Raw genomic sequence first — 27,362 nt, 5'->3', positions numbered from 1 at the left:
CTTCCTACAGATCCTAAAGATCCTCAAATGCCATAAACTTTCCCAGTTACAGAGGTAGTGGCAGTGTTACCATCAACCCTGATTTATACAGGTATGGCTGAGCACAATCTTTTCGTTGTAAGGCTGCTGTGAACATTTAGGGTGATTCCCAAATGGTACAGGTCACATTAGCAGCATGGGCTGCCATAGAACGACACTGACTGATCTTTATCCAAGATACATGCATTTGGGTATCCATTACTTATACAGGGTTCAAATCCAGTGCTCAGAATCAAGTGGGATATAGGAACCCTCCTGTTTAAAGTTTCTCTTACCAGTTTCATAGGTAACTCTTACTTGCCAGAAGCACTCTTGTTCAAGCAATCCCCTGTATTTTTACTGGAAGTAACAAAATCAAGTCCTGGCTTTGGTATGATGTACCCAACTACAGGGTAGTCTTGCGCTTCACCGCATTCACCAACTGGCCAGTTCCCTTTTCCTGTTCACAGGCAAACAGTATATGTGCTGGTTAAAAATGCTCTTAGTCAAGGCTTCACAGCTAAAGAGGTAGGATGGCTAAGGATAATTGACATAATGGAGTATTGAGGAGTGTTTGAGTGAATTGCTTCATTGGTGCTCGATAGCTTCCTTTAAATTAAGGATCTCTTCATATGATCAAAACATATATTCACCCATTTGTTTATTTTCTATTCATTTGCAGGGAATTTATTTCTGAATTCCCTGTGTACTTTGGGTATTTACTTTTATAGGAAATGGTATTTAAAACGTTTCAATTGGCACTTTTCTCTGACAGCCTCTAATAAATCAAGAGTCCAAAAGAGTAACTCTAGCTTAGAGCCAGACCCATGCTGCTTCCAGGCAACATGACACTCAAGATAATTAAACTTCCCAGAGCACAGAGGATGCTGGTGCAAAGGTCCCAGCTGAAAGGTCACCTCATCTGTATCTCCTCCAGACCCCATGTGGTGGGTTCAGAGAGCACAGTATACACCATGGTATACACCAGTCACATCACACACATTCAAAAGAAATCAAGTCCAGCAATATCCCTGTGTTGTTGAACTAAACACTGAGGCTTTCAAAATGTTGACACAAGCTGCAAAAGCTGTTATCATTTACATTTGTGATGTTCTAATAGGCCCTAACATCTGTCTTTCAGACACATAAGCCTGTCTCTAGATTTAGGTACCTTTACAAATAAAGGTGTCCCTGCCCATGGCAGGGGTTGGAACTGGATGAGCTTTAAGGTCCCTTTCAACCCAAACCATTTAATGACTCTACGATTTTAAAACACTTGCAGTTATACAGGTCTATTTAATGCCTTTCAAAATGACAGGTGTCTGGAGCTATAACGAAGCTTGAGAAACAAGTTACTTCTACCTTCATTACTGAATGCTGCCTCAACATGCTATTTTCCAGGCCTTGAAATTTCCTAAATATCAGCAAGCAAAAATGCCAAGTCCTGTGTACTTCTGTACTTAGTAACATAGGATAACACTGAATTAAGCAGGAAAAAATCACAACAGGTTCTCCCCAAACTGATGCAAAATGCATACAGCATTTTCCCCAGAACAGTATTCCCTTTAGTTGTGCAACTGATGCTATTTAAGGCACACAGCAATAAAGACTAGCTAAAGCTACAAACTTTGCTACTTAGAAAGCAGATTGTGTGGAAATAAATGTTTTAGCAAATCAGTATGAGCTGCAGGGCTCTGAGCAAATCAAAATGTAGTGAATCAATACAACGTGCAGCTGTGAACTTAATATATCAGCAACCATCAGATAAAATCTGCATCAGTCATATTGTATAAAGGACAAAAATTCACTGTGTGTACAAGAACTTTACCCCACAATCAATGAACCTGACCCATGGTTCAGCCACACTCTGTTTTCTCCACTTTGGAGAATATCAGAAGGGATAGAATATTACCCTGGAAAATGCATAGGAAACCAGGTAAGGTCAGGAATGCAAATAAACATGAAGACATAAGAAATGAGACCTAACAGGCTGCATGACTGCAAGGGGCCACTGAAATGTTTATCACTTATTTATATTGCCCATGGTCTGTATCTTAAGTACAAGTCTTACCACCATACTAACACCCATGTCACCCATATCCAACAAGATAACCCTGTCACAGGGCAAAACCTGCAGCTTTGGTTTGCTTCCTTGTTTCTTGCTTTTTCTGCAGTACAGAGAGCAAAGGATGGAAAACTGATCAAGGGCAGTGTTGCTGGATTACAGCCTTCCCCATTATGTGTTTATGTCCCAGAATCCTAAAGGATTGCACTGGGAAGTAAAGTAAGTTCAATGCTTTGATAGCATGTGATCATTCCGTTTGTGGTACAGGGTTTAGGATCACACTGGGGGACCAGTATTACAAATGCAGGAACTGAAAGCCTGCTAGCAAGAGTAGTCCTATGGGTTAAAAAGAGCTCAATATGTGGCCCACATATGCGGCCTAAATCAAGATGACATAGGAAAAATTAAATCATTACATTTTATTCCCATCTATGAAACAGTATTCCTACACTAGTAAAACATGCTATTTGACATGCTAGATGCAAAATTATGGATGGATTGAAACCAGAAGTATGCAAGCACTTCCTTTCAACATTCACAAACTACAGAGATTAAGATTCAAAGTCTTAAAGAGTCTATACGTTAACAATGGATTAATTCTAACATCTAACCCTCCAGATAGTTGGAAATCAGACTCTGAATTCAGGTTAACAGCTTCTTGAGTATTCTTCTCTACCTGGCATTGCAAGAACAACTTTTCAAGTTGAAATATCCTGAACTTCGAGCTAAGGTGCTAAAACCTACATAAGGCTTCATGTATATAAAACACATGAAGAAACTTCATCACTTTATATTATAGATGTTATAATTTGGGAATACTGAAAGGAATACCTGGTTTCTGCTTCCTGCACCATTAAATTTCTTATTAAGATGTAAACCACAAAATATCCCCAGAAAAAAAATAGCTTAAAAGAAAAACTAAAAGGAAAACCTGATAAAAAATCAAATACAGAAATATAAATTCAGTCATTACAGTGCTTGATGAGAGAGCTAACATCCCGCTAAGTACAGCAGGTACCAGTTGATGGTGATGGCCTCTGTGAAACATCCCTGACGATGGCTAGTTCCTCTCCTTGGAAAGGAGAAACACGGGGGGTGAGCAAGGTCTCAGACCTCTAGTGAAAATTCAGGTTTTAAAGTGTTTTTTTGCTGTGGATCCACTCCAAGCTCTCAGCTGCATAGCTGTTTATGTCAGTGCTGAGTGAAGGTTAAAGGCTTTTAATCAGTTTTTACTTGCATTTTGTACAGGTAGAAGCAGAAGCAAAAAGTATAAAACAGCAGATGATAGTACCCATGGGTCTTGCTAAAAGGAAGGAAAAAGCACCTTGACAAATCTCAGTGACCTTTTATAATGTAGAAGTAATTAAATCACAGTTAATGACAGACCTTGACTGGCAACACACATACCTAACACAAGTCCAAACAAAACAGTTATGTCAGCTACCTGCCTAACATACCAAACCTGCCCCACAGCATTAAGGGATCTGCCTCTTCTGCATCACCCTGACTCGACTGAATGCAGGACCCTTCTGAAGTGTCAACAGCTTCTTTCTAACCCCAATAATGGAAAAAAAAACCCAAACCCACAAATACAAGTATCTTAAGACATGACAGTGCAATGTGAGCAACATCACTGGATATCACTTAGTAATATCCACGACAGTTGCCCAGAGGATAACACAGGGCAGGTTGATGCAGGTCACAAAGAAGATGGTACCCACACAGCAGATGGAAACAAACAGCTGATGTGTAGAGAGGCTGTTATAATAAGGGTCTCCTGCTACAGCACAAGTCTCACTATTGAAGACATGAACATGACAACATCTCACCTTCAGGGCTCAGATGTTACCTTTGTTATGGTGCTAAACGTTTCCATTATAAGCCAGCAGTGGTATCAGAGTTAATATTGGTATTAAATCAAAAGGCAAGCTGAGAGGAGGGACACATGGAGCAGAGGTGTTTTCAGTGCTGCACAGAATCTCAGAACAGTTAATGCAAGGACTAGACTGCAGATACTGATATGTGTATCCACTTCTGTCTATGGAAATAGCAAAGGCCCAGCAAAACACCAAATAAACTCACAACACAAGACACTATCCTAACACATATACTTTCAAACTGTGCAACAAGTAGCTGTGCCTGTTAAAAATGCCCATCCCACACTGCAATGTTAAACCTTGCACACAAGGTTTAATTGGGTGTAACTAAGTCAGGGCATTTGAGCACAGGTAAACACAGTGGGCAGCTTTCCCAGCACAGATATTCAGGCTGGGTGTGTGCACACTCTTTCTTCTCATGTTTGAAGAGCTGATCTACAAAGCCTGATTGCGGAGGCTGAAGCCAATGTCACCTGTTTGGAAGCTGTTTCTGTAAAGCTGCTGATGCAAGGCTGTCCTTGCCTTCCAGATAACCCCAGGCAGGCTTCCTCTGACACGAGACCTGAACAAATCAGACCTGCAAATGACACTGTAATCCCAGCCAGAATTAAAACTGAGCTTTCTCAAACACAGCTTCTTGGTTCAGGCAGAAGGATCAGGCAACCCTCATGGCTTCTAGACCCATTATTCTCAGGTCCAGCAAAGCTTCATTTGCTCCTCCCATGCCTTGCTCTATGGCAGCCAAATTACTCCCTGTTCATTCCACCCCAGTTTAATACTTTCCACATAGTTGTAACTAGCTGAATCACTGCCTGAATTGTAAAGCATCAGTTATAATGCCTTGAATCTTTATAGAGCAGTAAGATGACTTGTTTGAAAGCCTTCATAAAACTGTAAGCAGATAGTTTAGACATTCTGATGAGAAGAGAAGGTTTTATTATGATGTGACTGACAGTCTCTGTGAAGGGTATTTACAGTCTGATTCTTATTACTAAAAACACCATGACAGGTAGAACTTGATGTGGATGTATAATGGGGAGACGATGGGAAATTATGACAAAAAGAGCTCATTAAATATTTCACCTTTTTATAACAGTTAATTTCACATACAGAACTACAATTTCTCAGTGGAATCGGTAGCACTTAACACAAGCTTTTTGGGTGAGCTTGCTTTCTTTGTCTGACTTGATGTCTACTCTGACTGAATGGAGAACAAGAGAACTGGTCTAAGGAAGGAGCAGAGAGAAAGTAGGAATGAGTACATGAAGAGTGAGTTGATACAGAGGAAGGGAGGAAATAGGATACCGTGAATGGTGCGGGTCTGAAGCATGCCCCCCAGAGGAAATCTACAGGAGAGTGGGATTTGCTAGGAAGGGATGCAGCAAAGAGATGGGGAAATACAAGAATTCTAGTGAGTAAGCAATCTTTTCATCCCAATGTCAGAGAAGGGACTTGGCAACCAGCCACCACTCCTAATTGAGTTCAGCAGGTACACTGAAATCCCGAGATCCAAGACTCATTCTTTTCCACCTCATTTGCACCATATTTACATTACTTGATTTCAGAGATCATGAGGAGTCACACTATAAAGTACTTTGACATCTTCTGATAAATGGCCTCACAGGATGGCACAGTGTTGTACAAGTACATCAGCTGTCTCAATGCATCTACAATGTTGAATAATTCTGCCTCAAGGCACTACCAGGAAGAAGCTTCACACCTTCAGCCACAGCTGGACCCCATAAGCACAGAAGAAATATCTGCCCCACTAGTACTGGTTTCTTAGGATGCTATTAGCTCACTGAAACTCAGTATGAATTGACATTTCCCAGTTTCAAAGCTACCTCTGAGAAAGGGTTTCAGGCTTTTAGTTTTTCCACTACAGTAGATCTCACCCCATCTAAGCCTAGCTATTTAGTAGTTATCAAACCTTCAAGGCATTTACAGATCCTATGTAGCCATGAAGGAACAATGTCCAGATGTACATTTACACAGGGACACCTCATGAAGGCAGAAGGAATTTCCCCATGAAGCAGCTATTTCTCTCCATTGGCTACAGAAGTCAAGGGTGGAGGGCACCCATATAACTGCTTTGGCATCCCTCACTTTTATGTGCAAAGACTAGAGGTAACTTGTCTGGGAACACACCAGAGGAAAACAATCCCAAGACAGAAAATTGATTTCTGTCCAGGGAATGTGGGCAATTCAGTCTGAACTCAAGCAAAACTTGCTGCATTTTTATTAAGTGTTGTATTTATTGTCAGGAGAGAGAATTCATGGTGCTTGAAACCTATCAGGAGCTACAAAAAGTTTCTCACTTTACTCATCCATTATGAAATTACTGAAAGCAAGATCTCCTAATAGGGCAAGTGTCCTTACATGTTGAAACCAGGTAGATGAGCTTGATTATTTGCCCTCAGATTGAATTTTAGAGGTTTATATAAAAATGACAGCTATAAATTGGAAAGAAAAAATTATGGCAAGTGTCTCAGTGACAGAGTGTGGAAGGGTGAGCAATAAATCAGATGGGCAGTGGAATATTAAATTGCTAATTTTAAGAGCTATTTCTGCTTTTCTTTTTTCTTTTTAATGCATATTAATATAAAAAGGTGAAACGAAATCTGAGCTACTGGTTTCTTCCTCTTCTCTTTGTCTTCATAAATTACAGTAAGTAGCTTGTTTGGCAAGAAGGCTCTAATCCTTTTAAATTTAAGCATGAAACAGCAAAAAAACCTTGAATTAAGTCAAGCAACCAACTTCATGAAGATGACAGATGAAATATATTTGATGATTACAGAGTGGGTTCCATAATGCCCTATATCTCACAGTCATGCTCTTTACCAGGACAGCCTAATACCAAAGTGTCTGCAGACATGACTGTAAATGTACTCTACACCCAGTCATATTGCAACGACCTAAATTACAGACTATACCCGGAGTAAATTTGAAGCATCCCTGAAGGAATAATAAAAAAGTCACAGGAAACGTACAACAGAAGAACTGTAACACTGAACTATGAGAGAAATGAGTCAAAAACCTACAGCTCTTCCGTGCCCACAAACACCTTCATTAGATATGCAACATGAGTTATTTCACTAGATTTTCCCAGGCAACACGATGATGCTTCCCTCCTCCTAGAGCCTTATCATGAAATATTTATGTCAAGTTTTGTTTGTTTGTGCAAACCACAGAAATGTCACAATTCAGGCCCCCATTCAGCCCCTCCCTAGCACTTATCTTTCATAGTCAACATCTCTGTGCTCAACCCCAGCTGTGCCAGTTACCACATCCTCATGTGAAAGGAAGCTCTTCCTCTCTCTTGAATACATTTTCCCCATTGCTTATGGCAGATTGGAATTCCTGACCTTTTCCTTTGTTTTCCTCCATTCCCACATAAATCCTCAGAAATATTAATTTTCTGTGTAACCAAATGCAATCAAATAATTTCTCGAGGTATTTATAGCACAAATTTATATTAAACAGTACAATCCACCCTTCGCAAATGCATGACTTGGTGCTAAGGCATCTGTCACTCCACTTCTGCTCTCAGCCACTTGCTACCATTCCTTATAGATGGGAATAACTGCTGTACTACTTCAAAATGCTAGTACACAGAAAGGGAATGGTGCCATTTGGATACAACAACATATTAACCCCATTTTTTAATAGTCTACTGTTCACGCAGGGCACAGGACAGAAAGAACTGATAGTCTGTATTGAACTTTAGTCCCCTGTGTACTTAGAGCACTACAGAAACAATACGTAGCAATACAGGGAGGAAAACTTGTGCCGATTAAAGCCCACAATAACCAGGAAAGCATTGCAATACATAGACAAAAAAGCTCTGCCACTCAGGAATTTGTTGACTGAGGTCTTTTTGCACACTTCATCTTGATGCAGCTCCTGTCAGAGTTTTACAAAGCCGTCTGCCCATATCTCTGCCCTACAACTGTACACCTCTTACTAACCTACCATAGAAGCTGGTTTTATTGGAAAAATAATTGGTTTTCTATGGTGTATGTTAGGTTGGATTTTTGTTTAATGTGTTTGGATTTTTTTTTTTCCAAATGAAAGTAATTCTAATGCAAATTCCCAGGTTTTGGGTAACATTTGATTCACATCTCCTTATGAAATCTTTACCTATCAGCACACTGTATTCACCAGGAAGTCTTTTGAGAGGTATAGACATTTTAGTTGCAGGAAAACACCGTAGAGGTCACAGTGTTCTGACATACCTTTTCCTAATGCTACCTTTCTTAAGCTCCACTCTATTCAGATTTCGTCTCCCCTGTTGTCCTACTAAACCAAGCTGAAAGGAGCACAATTTATAAAGCACGGCTCTGACGGAGCACACAGGGGAGAAAATGCAGCCCATGCTCACTCAGAGTGATAAACCTTGTATAACAATGGGTAATAGAGGAGCCCTCCTAATCCGGGCTCCAAGAGTTCATGTACTAACATGCAGAAGGCTTACTGTCGACTCTTAACCACAAATAGCACATTTATAAAAGGTGACTTCCATAATAATGAGTTGGAAAAGCCAGAAAGGAGATTTAAGTAATGAATGAGATGGATATAAGTGATATAACAATCCTGGTTACTCTGAACTAACCCGATCGACCCATAACACGTCACTGATAAAATTCACATCACAAGGAATGTAACAGATGTTGCACACAATAATGACAGTCACAGAAGCTAAGAAACACACCTTGACTGCATATAAATAAGGAAGATACTTACACTTACAGGTTGACTTTTTGGCACATCATAAACACCTTCCTTCTTTTGGCTGGTAGGAACCTGCAAAAAACAAAGATCATTACCAAAGCAGGTTTGATGAAAACTGGTATCAGCAACTGACATATATGTATAGGTTAGCCATTTAACACTAACAAAATCAAGGATGGTTCCCTCTTTATGTAAGCAAGTACCACCACTCAAGAAGATACTAAAGAAATAAAACATTTGTCTGAATTTGAAAGTGCTAAAGCCCAGTAGTGTTCAGAAATGAAATTTTCATTCTCAGTTAATTTTGGTTGCATCAAGTCCAGGTGCACTTGGATCTCCTTTCTAATGAAATGGCTTTTATTCATTTTACTTGGGTGTTAGATGATGTATGATGAAGTCATGATCAGGTCAGTATGTCATCTTCCTCCATGGTAGAGATCCAGGGTACAGCTACTGAAGTAAGGGAAAGAGATGCTTGGCCTATAGTGTTACATTTTTCCCCTTCCAATTCACTTAATAACCTAAGTCAAATAAAGTCATAACATGTACCCCTGCAGTGCTGGCGCCCTGCAGCTGCTGTAAGTGATTTTTGGTTATGATACTGCAGTTTTACTAAGGAATTACTGGCCTGTGAGAGTCTGACACAGCCAGGGAGCTAAGTCAACAGCCTCACATGGACAAGGGACAGCACACTTAAAACTGGGGTGAGTCTCTAGTGGAGTCAAGAGTCATCATTTACACCTTAGGCATTTATGACCTGCTCATGTGAATTGAGTTGCTTTGTAATAATGAGCTTTGCTTGCCTCAGGACTGCTGGTTTATCTATTTATTATTTGTGATTGTATTCCTTTTCCTTCCTAGAAGCACTGAACGTCTATTGTAAATGACACAAGCAAAGAGAACATGCTCTAAACTGGTGCAGATGCTCTAAGTAAATCAGTGCCAGTTTTTCACTGAACAAGGACATTCAGCATAAGCAGGTTACATTTCAGACAGTAATGAAACCTCACAGGTCAATAGGAGAAATAATATTGCAGATATTACAAAATTATTACATTTTTGTTTCCTAAGACAGTAACTATCTTAGAGTTGTGATACTAGAGTAGGAAGGGGGAAGATCTAGGGGAAGCTGAAGGAATGTAACTTATTCATTGAGATGTTGTAATTTCTTATTTTGCATAATATATAAAAAGCTCTCTCTACTGTTCAAACATTCTCTTGTCCATCTTCGTTAAAGTGCTCAAGACAAAGTACACATCCTTAACTTGGTGCAAATTGCAGAAGTCAAAAGCACAAGCACAGAACCCTCACGGGAACTGCATGAGCTGTTAAAAGATCTCTTCTATTCCTATCCTGAGAATAGCGTGCTTGACTTGCTTTTCTCAAAGTACTGGTCCTTTCCACTGAAAACACCTATCCCATTAGATATGTGAAACGGGTAACGATGGAACAGTTCAATTTAATGGAAATAATAGTCTGTAACAAGAGAAAACTTTAAGTGACAGCGTCAGAGCAGAAACCAAGACTGATCTGTTTAATAAGTCACTGGAAAGCTTAGTCTTCATAAAAAGAGGAGAGAAATGTGCTAAGATGAACTGTTTATAAACTACCATCAGTTTCTCTTTTCTAAGTTTTCTCTTCAAGTCATTCTCCCCTTCATCTTTCCAACTTTTCCATGAAGTCATTCTAGTTTGCATGCTTCTATCCACAGCTTACTGTGGAAATGAGCATTTCCCCACAGTATCAATCCCCTCTTTTTAACTCCATCTTACACTTTCACTAGAGAAAAGCTCCTGACTTCTAATATCAAGACAGAGAAAGTTTTCTGACAGACATTCTTCTCTCCCAGCTCGATACCTGTCGTCTTCTTGTTGTCTTTACTGCCATGTAGCATCACGCTTTCTTGCATCGCTACTTACACCAGGGGTCTGCAAGGGCTTTCTCTTGGTTTTTGTTTTCTTTGATTAGAAATATCAGCAAAGAGGTACCAGCACTGCTGCTGCTGACAGCTGTCTCTGTGACAGGCTGTGAACCACTTTGATGTACTCGCATTTTACCAGCAAAACAAGCACCACAACGCAGAAACCCCCATCTCAGATTGACAACTCCTCATCGAGCTGAACTTGCTTCTCCATAGAGACCAGTGCTGCTACATACTCAACACAAAACCACTCAACAAAATCTCATCCCCACCTCACTGAAACAACTGGCAGGAAAAGAGATGCTATTAAGAAATCTGACACTAGGTAAGAGGATTGTACATGCTCAGTGATCAAGTCTTTGCCTAACACATATTAGTGTAATTTACATAGACAGACAATATTAAAAGAACAGACAGACACAGACAGTCTTTGGGGTAATGTATCAAAAAAAGGTGACAGACAGAGAATGAATGCTTAAAAAGAAAACTGTGACCTCTGCTATGCTAAAAAGAAATAGAAATTGTCACTTTTGGCACTTTATCTTCCACATCCAGGTGGAATCTTTTTCTTCCTGCTCGGTAGGACTTTTTCCCACCAAGGGAGAAGTGAATTCTTCACATACCAGCTCTTGGTTGAAAACCCAGAGCAGCACCAGAAGAAAGATTTGAGGAGGCTGAAGTTAGGATGTAGGTGGTTTCTGAACAGATGCATATTTACTACAGTATAGTATGGGGAAGGCTCTGTAGTAAATAATAGAAACAGGCACCAATTTGCATCAAACTAAAATAAAGCTACTAAGTAGAAAAAAAAAGAAAACAGGAAAACAGGACCTTTTCTAATTCAATTTTTAATAGTAGCCTGGACGGTTCTGAGATCATCAAGATCTTGTAAGAGAAACAATTTCCTAGTGATCAGAGTGCAAGATCTGCATGGTGGGAACCCAGATTTATAGTAAGCCAAAAGCTCACAAAGTCCATGGGAACTAAGAAGCTTGTGGTCCTGGGCAAGTCTACACTAGTGATACTACAGCATGTCAATTACATAGATAACGGAAGAAGACACCTTGCTCCTTAAACTCAGCATTTGCAGTATTCCAGGTATTGCCTGTAGTAAATTCAGAGAAGGACAATGCTAGACCTGCACATACTGAGAATGTGGTATATTAATCACAGGAATTTTCCGTCGTAGGAAACACTTCTTCACATCCAGATACAGTCAAGTGAAGCCCCAAGCACTTCTCTGGTGGCCTACAGGGCAGTAACATCAGTGTCTTGAGAGGAGGTGACAGTGACCTCAGTATCTGCTCATTGTCTTTAATCTCCATTTTAAGAAAAAGAAACTGTCCAGAGTCTTCCTGTTCTTTAGGCCATTCCTCAGGACACAGTTCCTACTTCTTCCCTATCCACCAAAGTTGATCTAGGATCTCCAAACATCAGGAGCAACGATCCCATTTTGCTTGCTACCACTGGTACATCTCTAAAATGCCACTAAAAGCTCTGCACTTTGATGAACAACCATCAGATTTTTTTCACCTGACCATAGCTGTCATGGGCTTTTTGGGTGACATGGTTTAGTGTGAAGTGTTCTTGCCCATGGCAGGGGTATTGGAACTGGATGATCTTAAGGTCCTTTCCAACCCAAACTATTCTATGGTTCTATGATTCTATGACTGTATGAACTAGAGTGGTAATTATTTAACTGATTGCTTCCCTGACCATAGTCAAACTTTCAACACTATGTGGTAGCAAAATTTCAACCTTAGACATACTCTCACCTAGAGAGCTTTTTGTGTCTTGGTCTAGAGATGCAGAAGGATGCATATTCTAGTGTATGCGGCAGGGGTGCCAGGAAATCAGCACAGACAGAGTAAATTAATCTCAACTCAATGACCCTGTGATGGGGCTAATAAAATGGTTATTTTCTAATGTTTAGCTTGCATTTCCATTTCCCACTTAGCTTCTTTCTATTTTGGCTTACAGCTACTCTAACCTTTCAGTTTTTTCCCTGTCATCTTCCTACTTCAAAAAATACCTTTCTCTTTGTTTTTGTTCTATCCTTGCTCCTGCTGACTTTAGAAATGCTTTCCCTATTAGCAGATCAACCTCTAGTACAGCCAGATGAAATGCTTAATCACTGCTTGAACTTCTTCCCCTCCACACTAAACGATTTCCTCAAATCACTATTTTCTTACAGCACACAGAGATTTCTGTCTATTTTCAGATTTGCCTCTAGTATGTGACACAAAATGAATTACATTATATTTTAATAAACCCTGGACTGATCCCGTGAGGATAAATTGAACGACAAAAGATTATTTTAGATTGCTTTAAATGCAATTTTTGTCAGTGTGAAGAATGGAAGCTTGGGCTCTAACATAACATTTGCACTCGGAAAATATTTTCCCCAGCCTGGGGGGTATCTATTGAGAGCTCTTAGGTTTTGTCAGTGATTTCCTTGATTAGGCAGAAAGAAGAACAATACCAACAAAATGCCTTTCTAAGAATTGCTTGGATGAGCAATCCATGAGATTTCAGGATCTGTAAAGGTGTAAAATGTTGCCAAAATTATCAGGAAAAGAAAGAGAATCCATTATTTATCACTTAATCTGGTGCACGCAAAAGGGTAAGACCTTTTAGAAGTGGACAAAAAGAATACAATTTGCAGAAGCTGAAATGACAAACAGGAGAATCACACTGAGACTGGGCAGGTTATTCATGTCATGTCACCAGAATGAAATGCCAGACGTTTCTGTGATGGATGAAAACTAATAAAAGTGAACTATATATGAAATGTACTTCACTAAATGCTTGCAATCATTGCAATGAAAACACCAAGGTTAGTAATTTTATACCTGATAAATGTTTTCTTCCGTTTCAGGCTCACGGATTGGCTCGTGTCCAGCCTCAAACACAATGTACTATGACACCAGCCGCCAGAGAGGAAAAGTCAAAGATGAAACAGAAGGGAAAAAGGCGATTTGGAATTCCACATCAAAACATAGGCAGGCATTAAAGAAACAAATTCAAAGCACAGGCTGGCAGCAGGACAACCGGTGTGTTGGAGAGCAGAGTAAGGTTGTTTCATATTTCATAAACCGGCAATAAATAGACCTAAATCTCCCCTAATGATCATTAGATCAACTTCCTAATTCTTTCTCACTAGGGAGACCGCCTGTGGCCCAATATTCATTTTCCGAAGTCAACATGAGTTTTGCCTCTTTTACATAATAGCAATTATTTCTACATCTATTTATTATCTGTGAATAAAAAAGCTAAATCCAAACTGGGGGACTAGGCCGGTGCTCATGTAACAGGCCACATAGCAAAATTTTCACTTTCAGGTTCTTGCTTTGTTGTGAAGAGCACAAAGTAAAACTCCTGACATTATAAAAGCTGAATAGTAATTTAGGGCATCCTAATTCTTATCATCTTTCTCGCTGCACCTTAGGCGCTCTTCAATATTCACTAATGGCTGGATCGGTTTCTTTCAGCATACCTCCCACTGACATACCTAAGTGGAAGAACACAAAACCTCCAGGAAAAAAACCCTGTAAACTATCATCTATTTTGTTTCAGTACAAAAACATGAGAATGAAATTACAGCTTTTTCTTCTTCACACTCAGTAGGGTATTGGACATGAATATATTGACACATATCTGATAATCATCTTTGCTCCCAGACATTCTGCTTGGATGAAACAAGGCTTAAATTGCAGATCTATTATTAAATCATAGCCCAAGCGCCAACAAGGGAGCATGTTATAACATCAATTCCACTGTTGTTTTTATCCAAATATTCCCCCTCTGAATTAAGTTCTGGCCACACAGAAGACAAAATGTCAATTCATTACTCTCAGAACAAGATGTCACCTTCCTTATTCTCAAAGTAACTCCCCTTTCAGTTAGGGTTTGTATTCAATAATGATGACAAATCTCAGTTGGGAATTTTAAAATCGGGACTTGCAAGCCACATTGTAGGAATATTCTACCCTATACAGACCCATTGTGCCATTACTTATAGCTTATCTCTAAATATACTACTTTCTGTCAAAATCTCACAAGTTTCTCAGAAGACCTATCTCAGAACATCTTGTTAAAGGTTTTGGCTGTGTTTGAAGATAACATATATCTAATCATTTCTGAAACTCCAAGGCCGTACAGCTTCAGAAATTACCTGGTATACAGGATCTTCTACATCTTCTTCCAATATTGTCTACAGCAAAGTAAGAGGACAGGCAGTAAAAGCAAAGAACATAAACAGCAGAGATAAAAGAACTGTATTCAGAAACTAAAGGACAGCAAAGAAATAAGCAAAATGGGCAGGTAAGCATATAGTTTTCTTTCTCCAGTATACAGATAAAGTCACATTCTTGTACAAAGTAGTTTTATTCCAGTTTCATCAAAGTTTAACAATCTGCACCTTATTTGATTTGATTCAAATACACCTTATTTGATTTGATTCAAATACACATATTCAGAAGTATATCGAATCTTCCCTAAAGTATTAGACACTGTAAAAACCTGACTTACAACACACTTATTTTCATTACGGTTTTCCTTCTGAGTGAGAGGAAACACTATGCAGGAAATTAACAGATCATTTCCAGTTGCTAAACATGTTCATCATACCCCAAGTGTTAGCTTTCAGCACTGTTTCATCCTACTCCTGAGCTCACGATGGCTGTTAGGTTCTTACTTGTCCATTTGAAGCTAGCACCGTTCAAACCCATTGCTGTTAAGAAATGCTGAGGATGCTCAGTGCCTCTCTGAAGCAACTTTGGGGGGCATTTCACACCATATTTTTCTTGGCAGTAGTCTAAGCTTATGCGTGTACCTGGTATACCGCTTGCTCACACTGTTTGTCCTTTTGTGCCTTTTTTTCCATTTCTTCCCTTTGTTTCAGTTCATAGATGAGCTGAAACAGGTCTCGCAAGTCCAGAATTACAGGTTCAGCCTACAGAAGCAAAAACAGGAAGGAAAGTTTCTGTATGGGAAAATATACACTTTTTAACCCACCCTGCTGATAGACCAGTTATAGCATCTCCACAATCAGACTGAACTTCATACAGAAGCAATTTCTCCCTTAGCAATAAGGCTCGGGTCAATTTCTATCAAACTAACTATATTTAACAATTAATTATAATATTTCAATATCATTAATATTATTGGTGATAATATATGAAATGGATGCATTTATAATTAAATATAAAAGCATTATGAATACAAAAGGCATATATATGAATATAATGGAGTATTTATTAGTGATTTCTCATGCAATGGAAAGAATGTAGACTATATGCAAAGTAGCTCTTTGGAATCTATCACTTTTTGTTTAAATGAGTGTAAGAATATAACCAAGCTTAGCTGTATTAGTTAGAAAGGAAAAAGATAACTAACTATAAATAGTACATCATCAAAAATCAGAAACAGAGAAACACATTCCCTTTTCCCCAAGTTGGCATTTAACATCTAAGCAGTCACTTGTGATAAGTATAGCACACTCAGAAACAACCCCAGGTTGGCCTCTTGAACACCTTCTTATGAACAAAGCCTTTCTCTTGGGTTACACGGTAGAAAATGACAGTGATTTGATACTTACTGCCTGGGCTGTTTTTATTGCCACAAATCTATGATTTCCCTCCTTTCCACATACATATCCAAACGCTCGATGGTCTGTGATATCCTTTGCAATGTATGAAATTTCATGAACTGCATGGTGGTGCTGTAATAGCTATTAAAAAAAACACAGTAAGAGACATCCATCAAAATATCCCATTAAAAGCAATATAATTTCTCTTTCATCAGTGCTTCACCCAGATCTCAATACATCTATGGGATTACAGCAAGCAAACGTATCCTGGTATCAAAATCAATTAATACCTGAATTCCTTAAACCTATTCTCTTTACAAGATCTAGTCAAACTTTATTTGCTTTAATAACTTGATTAAAGCCTCAGCTGAGGATTTTTTGGTATCTTTTGGTGATAGAAAATATTATGTTACTTAGTTGCTACCTACACAGCATCCTAGGTAGAGAATCAGTATCTGTAGGTATATATAAGAAGCAGCAGCAGCTACCTGTAGCTTCATACAGGGTGACTCAGGACAGGCTGATCTTTAGGGGCTGCAGAGCTAGAGCTACCCAATCTGTCTAAGGATCGGCACCAGACTTGCTTTGTCTCTACAACCCTCAGCATCAGCCAGAAAGTGATATTTCATTTAAAGCAATAACAGAACTCCAAAAATGTACTTTTCCCAGAAAACGAGTGGAAATGCAATTATTCAACTTGAAATCAATGCTGAATGCAAAAGTTCACATTTTATTTAAAAATTCCACTTTGGTTAATTGTCACAATAAAAAGACTCAATTTTGCTTAAAATGTATGAGTAAAGCTCTCTCCAGAGCCAGGACATGAATCTGAGGCTCCTACAAGCATGCCTTGGAGTGCCAGAATCTTTATCACTTTGGCTTAAATAGTATTTTATTACCAAAGTAATACTTAAGTATTTCTACTTAGAATAATGTCCTTGAAAAGTTTATCTAAACCAATCTATTAGCTTCAGTTTCTACTTTCTGCTATATTGACTTGTTCATATATCATCTAGGGATAACGCTATTTCTGAGAGGAGGCGAAGCCTCACAAAGGATTCTTTTGAGGTCCAGCTTCCTGCTGGCTCTGAGAAAAGCACATTTTGAAAATCAGCATGGTATCGAGGCAATCTCTAAACAACCTGGTATTTTTAGGGCTTAAAAGAAAGCATTTTAATATTCAAACCCACAGAGGATGTGTGTGTGTAGAAGCAAAAAGGCTGAACGCGTGCAGGGCAATTGACAAGTGATGAGGTTTCTGTAGAACAGGGACCGAAATCTAACAGGAGAGGCAGCAAGCAAGAGACAAATGACTATGTATAAAACAAAAGGCTGGGCATATTTCATTTTCATTTTGCACTAAACGGCTCCTAACATCCCAAGATCAAGATTGCTTGCTTGAAGGAAAATGGAAGTGTTGCCATAGACTTCAAGCTGAACGTGGCTAAAGCTGAAGGTGCACTTCAGACTCTCCTAACGTGTTAGGCGTTTAAAATTAATGATGGGATCTTACTTAGATAACACAGGGATATTGATTTATTAGGTTTTTCTGAAAACCAAGTTGCATGCTATCTGTTACAATGAAATGAAATGTTCCCATCTCTCTATTCTGCATATGACAAGGAATGTTATCTCTGGCTCCTATTAAATCAAAGTTCTTTGACATTGCTTTATTGATTGCTAGGCAGCGGTTTGCACTGAAATTAAACTGTGATCACATTCCTTCCTCATGGAATTAGATTTGAAGATCGTTCTACCATGGAGCAGTATCACCCACAATGTAAGACAGCAGATGGAGACACACCAATTTATTCGGGAACCATCATTAACCATTCGAAAATCATTACATTTTTAATGGTTGTGATATTTTACATACTGTACCAATGGAAGTACAAATTAAGTAAAGGTGACTGCAACATTATCCTTTCACATCTTTTACAGTATGGAGTGTTTAGCAAGAGCTTTTCATTTGTTTGAGGGACACTGACTTGGAACATACACATGAAATGCAATGTTGCATACACACATCTCTACTCCAAAATAGATATAAACACACCTTCAAACCTGCGTTTTCACAGCCCTCAAGTCATCTAATGCCTGTTTTCTACATATTCCAGTATTTATTATTCCACGAGTGCTTAATTCTTTGTAAAGCGGAAATAAGACTCCTGCTGCAGTCAGTAGAGGTTTACCACTGTACAATGCAAGAGCAACACTGCATCTTTTCTGTACATCTTTGTTTTGAGGATGCAGCCTGCCCAGTACCCTGCATAGCCCTTCATAGCAGTGAGATGTGCACCAGGGTGGAGGACAACACAAGGAGAAACACCATGTCATCCAGCCACCCAGCACAGACTTACAACTGAGGCCATCTACAAACACATGCTTTTTGCATGTTTTGATTAGATTTATGGCTCATTACCTATATTAATCTGTCTTGTAAAATGAGGCCAACCAATAGAAATGTCATTTTTATCTCTCAGTTTGTAACTGCTCACATGTAGCCACCAACTTGATACTTGGTATGAACAGTCTGGAAAGGAAATGGAACAAAAGCTACATAAAATTGCTTACAAGAATGCTGGAGAAGGACTTTTTACAAGGGCCTGTAGGAACAGACCAAGGGGAATGGCTTTAACCTGCCAGAGGGGAAACTGAGATGAGCTCTTAGGCAGAAGCTCTTCGCTGTGAGGGTGCTGAGGCGCTGGCACAGGGTGCCCAGAGAAGCTGTGGCTGCCCCATCCCCGGCAGTGTTCAAGGCCAGGTTGGACACAGGGGCTTGGAGCAAGCTGCTCCAGTGGAAGGTTTCCCTGCCTGTGGCAGGGGTTTGGAACTGGGTGAGCTTTAAGCTCCCTTCCAACCTAAACCATTCTGTGATTCCATGATGATTCTATGGGTAGCAGAACTGCTGGTCAGTTACACAGTTACTACTCACAAGCTGGCCTGTCTTGCTTTCTCCCCAGCCTCTTTTATTTATTCTTTTCTTAGGATGTTCAAGGTTTTACCATGACTTAATCCTGTCTCCAGTGAGCCAGAAGCACATAAAGGAATTACTTCATAACTTGGGGATGTTTATATGTTTATGACACCCCCATAAGCCCATGCTGATGGACTGCATCACACACTAGTTGATGTTTTTACTGTGTCTTTGCTGAGCACTGCTACAAGCAAATCACCATTTCATAAGTGAGGTATCAAATTATTTTGGAGGGCTGCAGCACAACAGAACAAATTATAGAGAAGACTCAATTTGTACGATGGTTCAATATAGTCAATTAAATATTGCACAGATTGGGATGTAATTTAACATTTAAGCTTCAGTTAAAAAAAATACACTGTACACAGCCTCAAAATTATTTTAAGTCTCCTGTGACTTTATTCACTGTTGCAGGCATAGAATCATAGAATAGTTAGGGTTGGAAAGGACCTTAAGATCATCCAGTTCCAACCCCCCCGTCATGGGCAGGGACACCTCACACTAAACCATGGCATCCAAGGCTCTGTCCAACCTGGCCTTAAACACAGCCAGGGATGGAGCATTCACAACCTCCCTGGGCAACCCATTCCAGTACCTCACAACCCTAACAGTAAAGAACTTCTTCTTTATATCCAATCTAAACTTCCCCGGTTTAATCAAGGATTTTAGATGAAAGATGAGGTCTCAGAAAAGGGTAACTAAGACCACCGCTTGACATAAACATGATGTAATTATTCTCTTTTATTCACACACTATAAAGCTTTTTTTTTGTGGTGTTAAAGATGTCCAAAATACCCACCTCCACCAAGACACTTTCCCTCTTCCCCTTAAGCTACTCCAATCTCTCCCACTAGTCATTATTTTCTTTCCTTTTCTCCATTCTATCCCCTGCTTCTCCTTTCCCCCCGGTTGCTCCCTGTACATCGCACTGAATTGATTTAGCTGACTGAGATCTGTGGCATTTCCAATTTCCCTTGGGCCGCTTGGCACCTATCATAAATTTTCCCACCCCTTATCCTCATCTTGTCCCTTTATTTCCATGCTGTAGCCTCCAGTGCCACTAAATCAATTAAGTCAATCAATTAAAGTACTTGGAAGGTCCCGCAACCATTTCACATGTGTGAGTTAGATGGCATGAGAAAGTCACTGTTTTACTATTGCCATTTCCCTTTTAATGAGGTTGTCTATTTAGTGGAGCCTGGGGCACAGTGTTAAGAGCCACAGCACAAAATATCCTGCAAGCTGCAAAGCCTCCTGTAAAAGCTGCCCCACTGAATGCGGAAGGCATGTACCATACAATGTTATATCCATACAAACAAGTTTCACAGGGATTTAAGTTGCACAGCCTTTCACCTTGCATAACTAAATGGTCAGCTGGTTTTCAGATAGGTGGTATCAGCTGATAGCTCTGCTGTTACTATTTCCATGCTATTGATACTGGGATATGGGAGACATACCTGGTGTCCAAGCATCCTCTGCATTTCTCTTCCTTTCTATTCACTTTTATCACATTTGAATTAGCAATAATACATTTTCTGTGCCACATAAAGCTCCCCACACAACAAAGTCACTTGGCAAACAGCAAAATCCTTAATGGATTCACAATAAAATAACTGTATGGATTATAGTTTCAGTCATGCTGCTCCCTACCTGCAAGTCTAATGCATTCCAACTGATGTTGTGATTGCTCAGCAGCAGGTTAGGAAATCAGACCCTGTATGTTTAGGAAGACCACTGAAGAAAGCACAGAAACTAAATCCAAAGTCGAAAATTACATCAATGCCTTAAGAACAAGCTTAACAAGCCAGAAATACACTGAGCATTATTTACTAGGATGCATTAAGTGAAAACAATGAATTGTAAAACACATGAGTGGTTCTGAGATTAATTTACCTCTTTGCTGCAAGAATTGCTGGAGTGGGGCAGATGTGCAGCCAGCTCCTCTACTGCACCTAAGAGGCAGCTGCGTATCTCAATGGTACTTCAAGATGTGAACTGTTCTTCATGGCCATTTCCTTACAGTTCCTGTTTGTTTTAGCTGAGATTTGCAGGGATCATGAGGACAACAACTGGTCACAAGCATTTTCTAATTGCTTATGTTTGTGCTGCAATGCATCTCCTCTGTTTCGCTAAATGCCCTTTGTAGAGGTAGTCCGGAGCTGCTCATCTCCATCATAAACCCCAAAATCCAAATAGACACTTGAGGGACAGACACGAAACACCTCAATTCTTTCCATCTGCAGATTCAAACCCCAGCCCTGCCATATTTTATAACTTTAAGGCAAGGATAGAGAGCAGTTCCCTGTATGTAGGTACTAACCCCCCTACCCCCCCCCCCCCCCCCCCCCCATGGCTGGCATGGATTTTTTCCTGGTACCATTAATGCTGCATGGATACCTGTTAAAAGCAGTCGCAAACCTTTCAACTTCCTTTCCCCCTAGAGACAAGTGTGTTCCAATGGGACTGTGTACAGACACTCTGGGGAAAAACTCAACCATTTCAAATGTCAGTGAAATGGAAAATGAATCAGTAAGTTGTATCTGCACCAAAAACATCCCATGTTGTTTTCTAGAATTTAGAATTTGGGTGGCAAGGCATCAGCCTCCTGAGATGCATAGGGTGAGCAGGTGATGGGGGAAAAGCAACAAGCCTTCCCTTACCACTGCAAACATCTCCAGTTTAATGTGAAATAGCAGAGGACACAGCTTGGTGTATTTCAGAGCTACAGTTACCAACAAGCTCCAAACTCCCTGCAAATGACTTCTGGTCACAGCACAGAGCAACTGAGAGCAGGGGTAATGGCAGAGCTCACCCACCCAAAAAGCCAATTGCTCCCCCAGTTCTGGCAGTGCATTCACCCACAGCCTTTCCCTGCCTCCTGGGTGGTTCTTGAGCACTTGATGCAGTATAAAAACATTTCACTGGTGTTGTGGGTGTTGCTAAAGTGTAAATGAAGAGACAGAAGTTGCAGGCTGCTGTCAGAGGCAGCTGAATCCAACCTGATAGGGCTTGGAAACACATCTAGGGATTTTATCACTGCTGCTGATTTCTCAATCAGTGACAATCCTGGTGTTACTGCTGCAGCATCCTCTGCCTCCCCTTAGCGGATGCTCTTCAGGATCCTTTTTCTCTCCTATTATTTTGGCCCATTTTCCAAAGATGAATACAGAAATCTGTTGGGATTTTTCTCCAACTGGTCAGAAAAGCAAGAGGGAAATAGGTCACCCAGGCCATAGGACATAAAATGGGACATCTGAGGAAAGGAGATAGAATAGCACTCAAGAAAAACAGTGTTAAAAACTGTATGTCTAAACAAAAGGTAAATAGAAAACAACTTATTTCAAATCTGACAGTCCTTTCCTACCATGATGAGAACTCTAGTTGCATGTCTATGAGAAGAGAAGCAGAACAAACAATATGTGACAGATCACAGTAATTTGGTTTAAATGTGGTAGTGGTTGGTGTGGGGAAACACTTGATAGACCGTAAAATCTGTCATATAAACATATAATATAACACATGGAAAATTACATCTAGTTTGGTCTAGAAAAGGAAGGCAGCAGTACAATTTAAGCTTAGCAAATTTTCAAAATACTGAATTCCTACCAGCAAGAAGTCTTGGAACAAAGTATTATTGCATTGAGCTTTCAAAAACTAAGGTCATATATGAATACCTGAAAAACAAAACCCACTAGAAACCTCTTGCTGTTCTGACGACTCCAGTCTTTTGAGGCTGTCCTGGTTTGAGCAGTAGCAGTCATTTTTCTCCTTGGTAGCTGGTGCAGTGCTGTGTTTTGACTTTCGGGCTGAGAACGTTTGCTAATAGCATGCGTGTTTTGAATTACTGCTCAAATGTTTGGTTTGTCCAAGGCCTTTTCTGAGCTCATGCTCTGCAGGGAGGAGGGGAGGCCGGGAGGAAGGAGAGACAGGACACCCGACCCAGGCTAGCCAAAGAGGTATTCCATACCATAGCACATCATGCCCAGGAGGTAACGGGGAGAGACCCAGAAGGGCTGGAGACTGGGGGTTGGAGGAGGTATCAGTCGGTGCTCAATCGGGTAGGGTGGGGTGAGTTATGGGTCTGTGGCTGGTGAGGTGTTGTATTCTCTTCACTTGTTATTGGCTTTATCATTATTATTTGTAGTAGTAGTAGCAGTAGTGATTTGTGTTATGCCTTAGCTATTAAACTGTGCTTATCTCAATCCGTGGGGGATACATTCTTTGGATTCTCCTCCTAACTCTCTGGGAGTTGGGGGAGCGAAGGGGGGAGTGAATGAACGAGCTGTGTGTGGACTTGGTTTAAACCACGACAGAGGCATTTCCAAGAGGCACTGGCCATTTTTGAGGCACTGGACAAGATGAGCAGTTTTGATCATAGAAGAATATAAAATGAACACACTACCATGCAGGGAGAAATGAACCCTTCCACTGAAGGAGACTGAAAAGGTGCTACATCCTACACAGCCAAAATGAATGGTCCAGTCCTCAACCCTTTTGACCCAAAGCCACTCATGGAGTTTGGCCTAAGCAGTAGGTTATGGACTTTCCATCTGCAAAAAGCCCCCAACATTAGGAGCAGAAAAGGAATATTTAACCTCTGGAGTGTCCTCCAAGCCTGAAGGGACTTCTCAGATGGCAGCCTTTAAGCATGTCTTCACAATGAGAAGAAAATAAATCCCTCTAATCCCCATGCTTCCTCCATGCACACTGATTTTGCAAACAATAACCTAAAGAAAGACTTTTCCAAGTGCCAACTTCCAAAAGGCGTTTCAGCTCGCAAGCTTTGCAATAAAAACACTTGGCACAAAAAGCACTCTTTCAGATTACATGCAGATCAAAGCTTGGCCTATGTATCACAAAGGGGCACATAAAATATGGTGCTGATAAAGAAAAGAATCAAAACAGATTTAGCCCCAGTTATCACAGACTCTGTCCCTCCAGGGGGTCAGCAGTCTGGCTGTGACACAACAAAGCACCCAAAAGATGTGTAAATTTAATTTCCTCTTAATAACAATACTAATAATACACTCTAAAGAGCCATTCTCTTCCTGCAACCAAGGAGACTGGAGCAAAAACCAGATTATGTGACTTCCCAAGCTTACAAGACAATGGGCAGTGAGTTAGGAAGGACAAAAGTCAGTGAGTGCAATCACATGTGTAAGAATAAGAACATCTTCAAGTGAGCTTGACTAAGCTCAGTCTCTATGCTCCAATTCATCCTACATCAAGGCAGGCACTTAGCAGAAGTAACCCAGGTAGACACCTGCTTGGTTGGACTCAGGAAGATAACTTAAAAGGGTACTTCAGCCTCAGCTAAAATCTGAATTAATCTCTACCATTTCCTTTGCTTGATGAAAAAGTATCCTGCTACTGCCTGTATCTTACCCAGGGAACAAGAGCAGCAAACTGCTAAGAGAAGAAACATGAGTGTCCTTGTTTGTGCCTCATGCGATGGGCACATACAGTGGTGCTCTCAACTGGCCTGGACTTGTCGTCACTTGAGACCTCTGGTATACACCAGCAGTCAATTAAGGTAGAGGGACTTAACTTTGCCAGCACAGCAGTGTAATTGTGATGGATGGATCTAGGATACTGAGCTAGCTGGATGTTCCAAGAACCTAATTTGTGCTATGAGAACAACACTAAGGTAATAAACTTCTGTCTGGCTCTCATAATTTGTAATAATGTCTGACAAAGACCAGATATGAATTTAGTTATTGTTCATTGTCTTAGGAAGCAAATGCTAAGTTGATCATGCAGAAGATCCATTTCTTAGATATATGAACTTGGAAAGGAGCAAACCAAAATTGGAACGCACACATGGTCAATTTTGTATCTTCACTTTAAAGGCTTTTCGAGTTTTTATTGCACCAGGAATGAAAATAGCCAGCTAAATCTAAACCCCTTGTCCAATTACTATTAATCCCAAGTTATATTTTAAACATGCACTTGCAAATATTGTTCCAGGACAAAGAATATTCTAAAGGGCAAGGAAATATTTTCACAGAGCTTTGGAAAAACAGATGTGCTACACTAAAGACATGATGTTGGACCTCCCATGAGTCTTGTACTATTTTCTTATTGTTTCTGCAACAGACACAGTCATTGTTTTATCAGGATGGTTAAAACAAAGAAGGATTTGCACAGCAGCACCAAGAAGCATCCAACCTGAGCCTCGATACCGAAGTCAATAGCCCCAGTAGGCCACAATCAGCTCAGTACTTAATGTGGCCCTACAATGCAACTGTATGGGACTACCTGTAGACTACAATACACTGATTTACTATTACTATTTACCTGATTATAAATACACTGATTTACCATTTCACTATTTCAACATGGTGCACAAGTAACAGTTCTTGCCTATAAGGATATTATTTCATTCTTTGGGATGGCAGCTCCCCAGTGGCCCATAGAATACACACATCTGAGTGTATTCCCCGTTAGCACCCACCTTATCAACTTCTGCAAAAAGGTCATTAGATCAAAATAGCCATAAATATGCCAATATTGCCCTCTACTCTCAAGCCAGAGCTTGCATACAGCCTCAGTATAGCACCTCTGACCATACCTTGTATTTTTTCCTGATATACTCTGAAGTTTGCAAGACTCTTATTGATTAAATCCTGAATTTGAAGGAGCACAACATTCAGTGATGAAACAGTCAATTTTACAGGATCACCAAACCTCTCCATATTTTATTGCATTCATATATACAGACTGTGAATGCCTTTTGAGAAGCCTTTACTTTTACAAGGTTCTTTTTATCTTCACACCAATATTCTTCACCTCCTGAAAGGCTTTTGATTTAAATGAATGGCATGAGAAATACCATCATGAAACTCCTAGGAGCTTTGGAGATAATTTGGGGCTTTAACTATCTCAGATCTTAACTGCTTCAGATGCAGAAAGCATTATGAGCCACCTTCCTCTTATAGCTCATCATGAAAACCAGCCTCTGATTCTCCTGATGCAAACCCTATAAAGCAGAGCTTGCAAAGATCACAAAAATCCCAGTCATACCGGCAATATGCAAATTTATGTTGCCCTGGAAAGTCATCAAACAGCAACTTTCTTTAACCTTAGATCTACTTCCATAACATTCCAAGCTTTGCTGGAAAGGGGGAAAAAGGACAAGAGGGATTTATTTGATGCTTATCTGTTTCCCTGATTCTCATGCCAATTTTAATAAGACTTTAAAGGGGGCTGAGAGAAAGCACATATACAAAGAAGAATAAGAAAAGGACTCTGAATTCACAAACTGCGTAGAACCAGTATGTCATGTTCATGAGCCAACTGAAAATGAAAGCAAAGAGGTTGAGAAGTTCACATGACACAACGTTTTATATCTTTCAGATACAAAAAGAATTTCATGAGCAGAAATAAACCGAAGCATGCAGCCAAGAAATCCTGTGTTCTGCAAGGACAGATTGGTTTCAGATGGCACAGTAAAGAATTGGACAAAACTGACTCAGCCCAACTCTTCATGTCTAATGGCTTAATGTTTAGTAGCCAACATAAAAATATACAGGTCCAGATAAAGGAGACATCCTAAAATGTTTCCTACCACAGACATCTGTTTGCTTATGAGAAACACTTGGAATAGTATCACTACCTACCTATCCTGGTCATAAAGACCACACCATCTTATTTTCAGTCTTCCTCCAGAAAAAGATAGAAAACCTTCTCCTTTGAGTTACAGCTGCATGCAAAAACAAACTTCAGATAATCCCATAGATGAGCTATACCTTCATTGGCTCACATCCCACAACAGACACTTAACCTAGGATATAATGCAATTACACACTCATCCTAGGTCGGTGTCACACAGGGTCTGCCTTTCAGAAAATCTGTCAAGAAGTGCTGCCCTCACCTTATGCCTAAATGCAGAGAAGAGCCTTTCCTAGGTCTGATGCATGGATGCTGGCTTGTTTTCTACTACTCATTCCTTTAGTTTGCCCCCACCTTTTGCAACTTTTGTGCACAGCATGTATTCTACTTCTCTTAATCAAAACTGAACTTCCTCATTGCTTCACTTGCAGCACTGCTCAGCACTAAGCTTTATGCATGCACAGGTTACACTCACATGCTGTACTCTTCACAATACTTCCATATTCCTGTAGCATTTGGCTAATTAAAGATACACCAGAAGGCTATAAAACCTTCAACAAACCAACTCAGCC

General features: G+C 40.0%; 1 protein-coding gene across 1 annotated transcript in view; it reads right to left on the bottom strand.

The window, feature by feature from the left end:
- Positions 1–27,362, bottom strand: part of DAB1 (DAB adaptor protein 1) — a 477,301-nt gene that overhangs the window by 22,639 nt on the left and 427,300 nt on the right. Inside the window, exons 6-10 of the mRNA XM_031050757.2 lie at positions 16,212–16,343; positions 15,447–15,566; positions 14,787–14,825; positions 13,465–13,530; positions 8,704–8,763 (exon numbers count right to left, since the gene is read on the bottom strand). Of these exons, the coding sequence (XP_030906617.1) occupies positions 8,704–8,763; positions 13,465–13,530; positions 14,787–14,825; positions 15,447–15,566; positions 16,212–16,343 (417 nt within the window). The remainder of the gene's footprint in view (positions 1–8,703; positions 8,764–13,464; positions 13,531–14,786; positions 14,826–15,446; positions 15,567–16,211; positions 16,344–27,362) is intronic.

This window comes from Melopsittacus undulatus, chromosome 6 (genome assembly GCF_012275295.1).
Source record: "Melopsittacus undulatus isolate bMelUnd1 chromosome 6, bMelUnd1.mat.Z, whole genome shotgun sequence".
Taxonomy (NCBI): domain Eukaryota; kingdom Metazoa; phylum Chordata; class Aves; order Psittaciformes; family Psittaculidae; genus Melopsittacus; species Melopsittacus undulatus.
Note: the sequence above shows the minus strand (reverse complement) of the source record. Positions and strands in the feature narration are given on the sequence as shown.